Source organism: Palaemon carinicauda, chromosome 6, assembly GCF_036898095.1.
Source record: "Palaemon carinicauda isolate YSFRI2023 chromosome 6, ASM3689809v2, whole genome shotgun sequence".
Lineage (NCBI taxonomy): Eukaryota > Metazoa > Arthropoda > Malacostraca > Decapoda > Palaemonidae > Palaemon > Palaemon carinicauda.
The window spans coordinates 17,961,238-17,963,737 of NC_090730.1; the positions used below are offsets into that span (position 1 = coordinate 17,961,238).

Genomic DNA, 2,500 nt, shown 5'->3' on the forward strand with positions numbered 1-2,500 from the left:
TAAGAACAACAAAAACCTTAAAACAGATCTTTCATTTCATATCTGTTTAATGATTCTTCTATACAAAACGCTTCTTTCATATTGTTATTACAATACATAATCATAGACATAACAATAATGCAAATATTAAACAAAAATCATAATAAGTATTATTGTCAGATGAATTTCCAGCAATAAAACATTTCCTTTGAGCAACGTATGCTAGATATGTTTGGAATCTTGTTTACTATTCCAAAACGTTGGAACATTTACAAAGCATACAGATACGTTTCGAGGATTATATATCAAAACAAACAAAAGAGACCTTATAAAATCCTGCTTTTTACATAGAAAGGGAAATTTTTATTGTGCAGTAATTGTTTAAACACCCACACAAATACACACACTTATATGTGTATACTTATACGTATACATAGAAGTATATATATATATATATATATATATATATCTAATATATATATATATATATATATATATATATATATATATATATATATATGTATATATACATATATATATATATACATATATATATATATATATATATATATATATATATATATATATATATATATATATATATGTGTGTGTGTGTGTACACAAATATTTAGAATTACGAGGAACGTGAAGATTATATACTAGACACAACACACTTACTTATTTCTATGACCCATGACGAGTAGGTCTTATAATTGCATATGATTTCCATCATCGATTTACGTCATCAATCTTACGTCGTCATCAATCTTACGACGTCATCAATCTGACGACATGGTCTTTACGCTTTAGCATTGGCAAGAATTCTGGGCTTCTGCTGAGCGAGAAGGGTACATAACTGCCAATTTTGTAACTGGAATTTGTCAGTTAATTGTTCTTGTTTGAGCAATTGCAGTTCCTTTTACTGTGCTCCTTTCCATTGCTGCTATTTCTAAAATAACTGCCGTTATTGATGTAAATAAACCTTCTATTTAGGAATATCTATTTAAAAAAATTTTCTAATGAAAATAATGAAGAATATCTTAGCGCCTTTTGGAATGACCTTGTAATCTTAATATTAGTCTATATTTAAAGTTCTTTCAGCTTTAAAAACCACTCTTGTATTGTTGATACGGAAATGTTGTTTGTAGGTAGTAGGTTGACTAAGGCACCAGCCACCCGTTGAGATATTACCGCTAGAGAGTTATGGGGTCGTTTGACTGGCCAGACAGTATTACATTGGATCCTTCTCTCTGGTTCCGTTCATTTTCCCTTTGCCTACACATACAGCGAATAATCTGGCCTATTCTTTACAGATTCTCCTCTGTCCTCATAAACATGATAACACTAAGATAACCAAACAATTCTTCTTCACGCAAGGGGTTAGCCAATGCACTGTAATTGTTAAGTGGCTACTTTCCTCTTGGTAAGGGTAGAAGAGACTCTTTTGCTAAGGTAAGCAGCTCTTCTAGGAGAAGGACACTCCAAAATCAAACCATTGTACTCTAGTCTTGGGTAGTGCCATAGCCTCTGTACCACGGTGTTCCACTGTCTTGGGTTAAAGTTCTCTTGCTTGAGGGTACACTCGGACACACTATTCTATCTAGTTTCTCTTCCTCTTGTTTTGTAAAAGTTTATATAGTTTATATAGGATATATCTACTGTAATGTTACTATTCTTAAAATATTCTATTTTTCCTTATTTCCTTTCCTTACTGGGCTATTTTCCCTGTTGGGACCCCTGGGCTTATAGCCTCCTGCTTTTCCAACTAGTGTTGTAGATTAGTAACTAATAATAATAATAATAATAATAATAATAATAATAATAATAATAATAATAATAAAAATAATATACAGGTATATGTATATAGTATATATATATATATATATATATATATATATATATATATATACATACATACATACACACACACACACACACACATATATATATATATATATATATATATATATATATATATATATTTATATATCCCAACTATTAGTATTAAACATTTAGAATAACACTGTCAATACTATTTCGATTACTCTCTCTACGTTAAATTGTTTTTTTCTTTTTTAAGATATCTCATGAATCAAAAGTCACAAGTACTACTACTCGTATATCAGAGTAGGAGTAAATTTTCCAGTTCCACAATGAATTACGAATGAGTCACCTGCTTATTGGGTTCAAAGGTTGGACTTCCCGCGAGACTAACATCAGGAAGGGGATTTTACCGAACGTTGTCTTGGGATATAAAGCACTGTGCATTTAGTGGACCACAATCACTCCTCACAAAGCAAGAAGAAGATTCACGACTCAGTCGACTTTACTGCAGAAGATATGAAGGTAAGTTTCACTGAAGGAAATGTTTGGTTTTCTCAATTACTATAGTCTCCAATGTCTATTATTTATTTTCTGTACTATGTTGGCTTTTTGCAGACTTAAAAGTAAGGCATAAAAGAAATCAATTGCACTCATTCTGATCGTAGAAAAAAATGAAAAGAAATCTTTATGCTTTCAT

At 30.6% G+C, this 2,500-nt stretch overlaps 1 protein-coding gene across 1 annotated transcript in view; it reads left to right on the forward strand.

Moving 5' to 3' along the window:
* Nucleotides 1-2,235: 2,235 nt before the first annotated feature.
* LOC137642029 (uncharacterized) overlaps nucleotides 2,236-2,500 on the forward strand; it is a 783-nt gene continuing 518 nt past the window's right edge. The window contains exon 1 of the mRNA XM_068374589.1: nucleotides 2,236-2,325. Within this exon, the coding sequence (XP_068230690.1) occupies nucleotides 2,320-2,325 (6 nt within the window). The 5' untranslated portion in view covers nucleotides 2,236-2,319. The remainder of the gene's footprint in view (nucleotides 2,326-2,500) is intronic.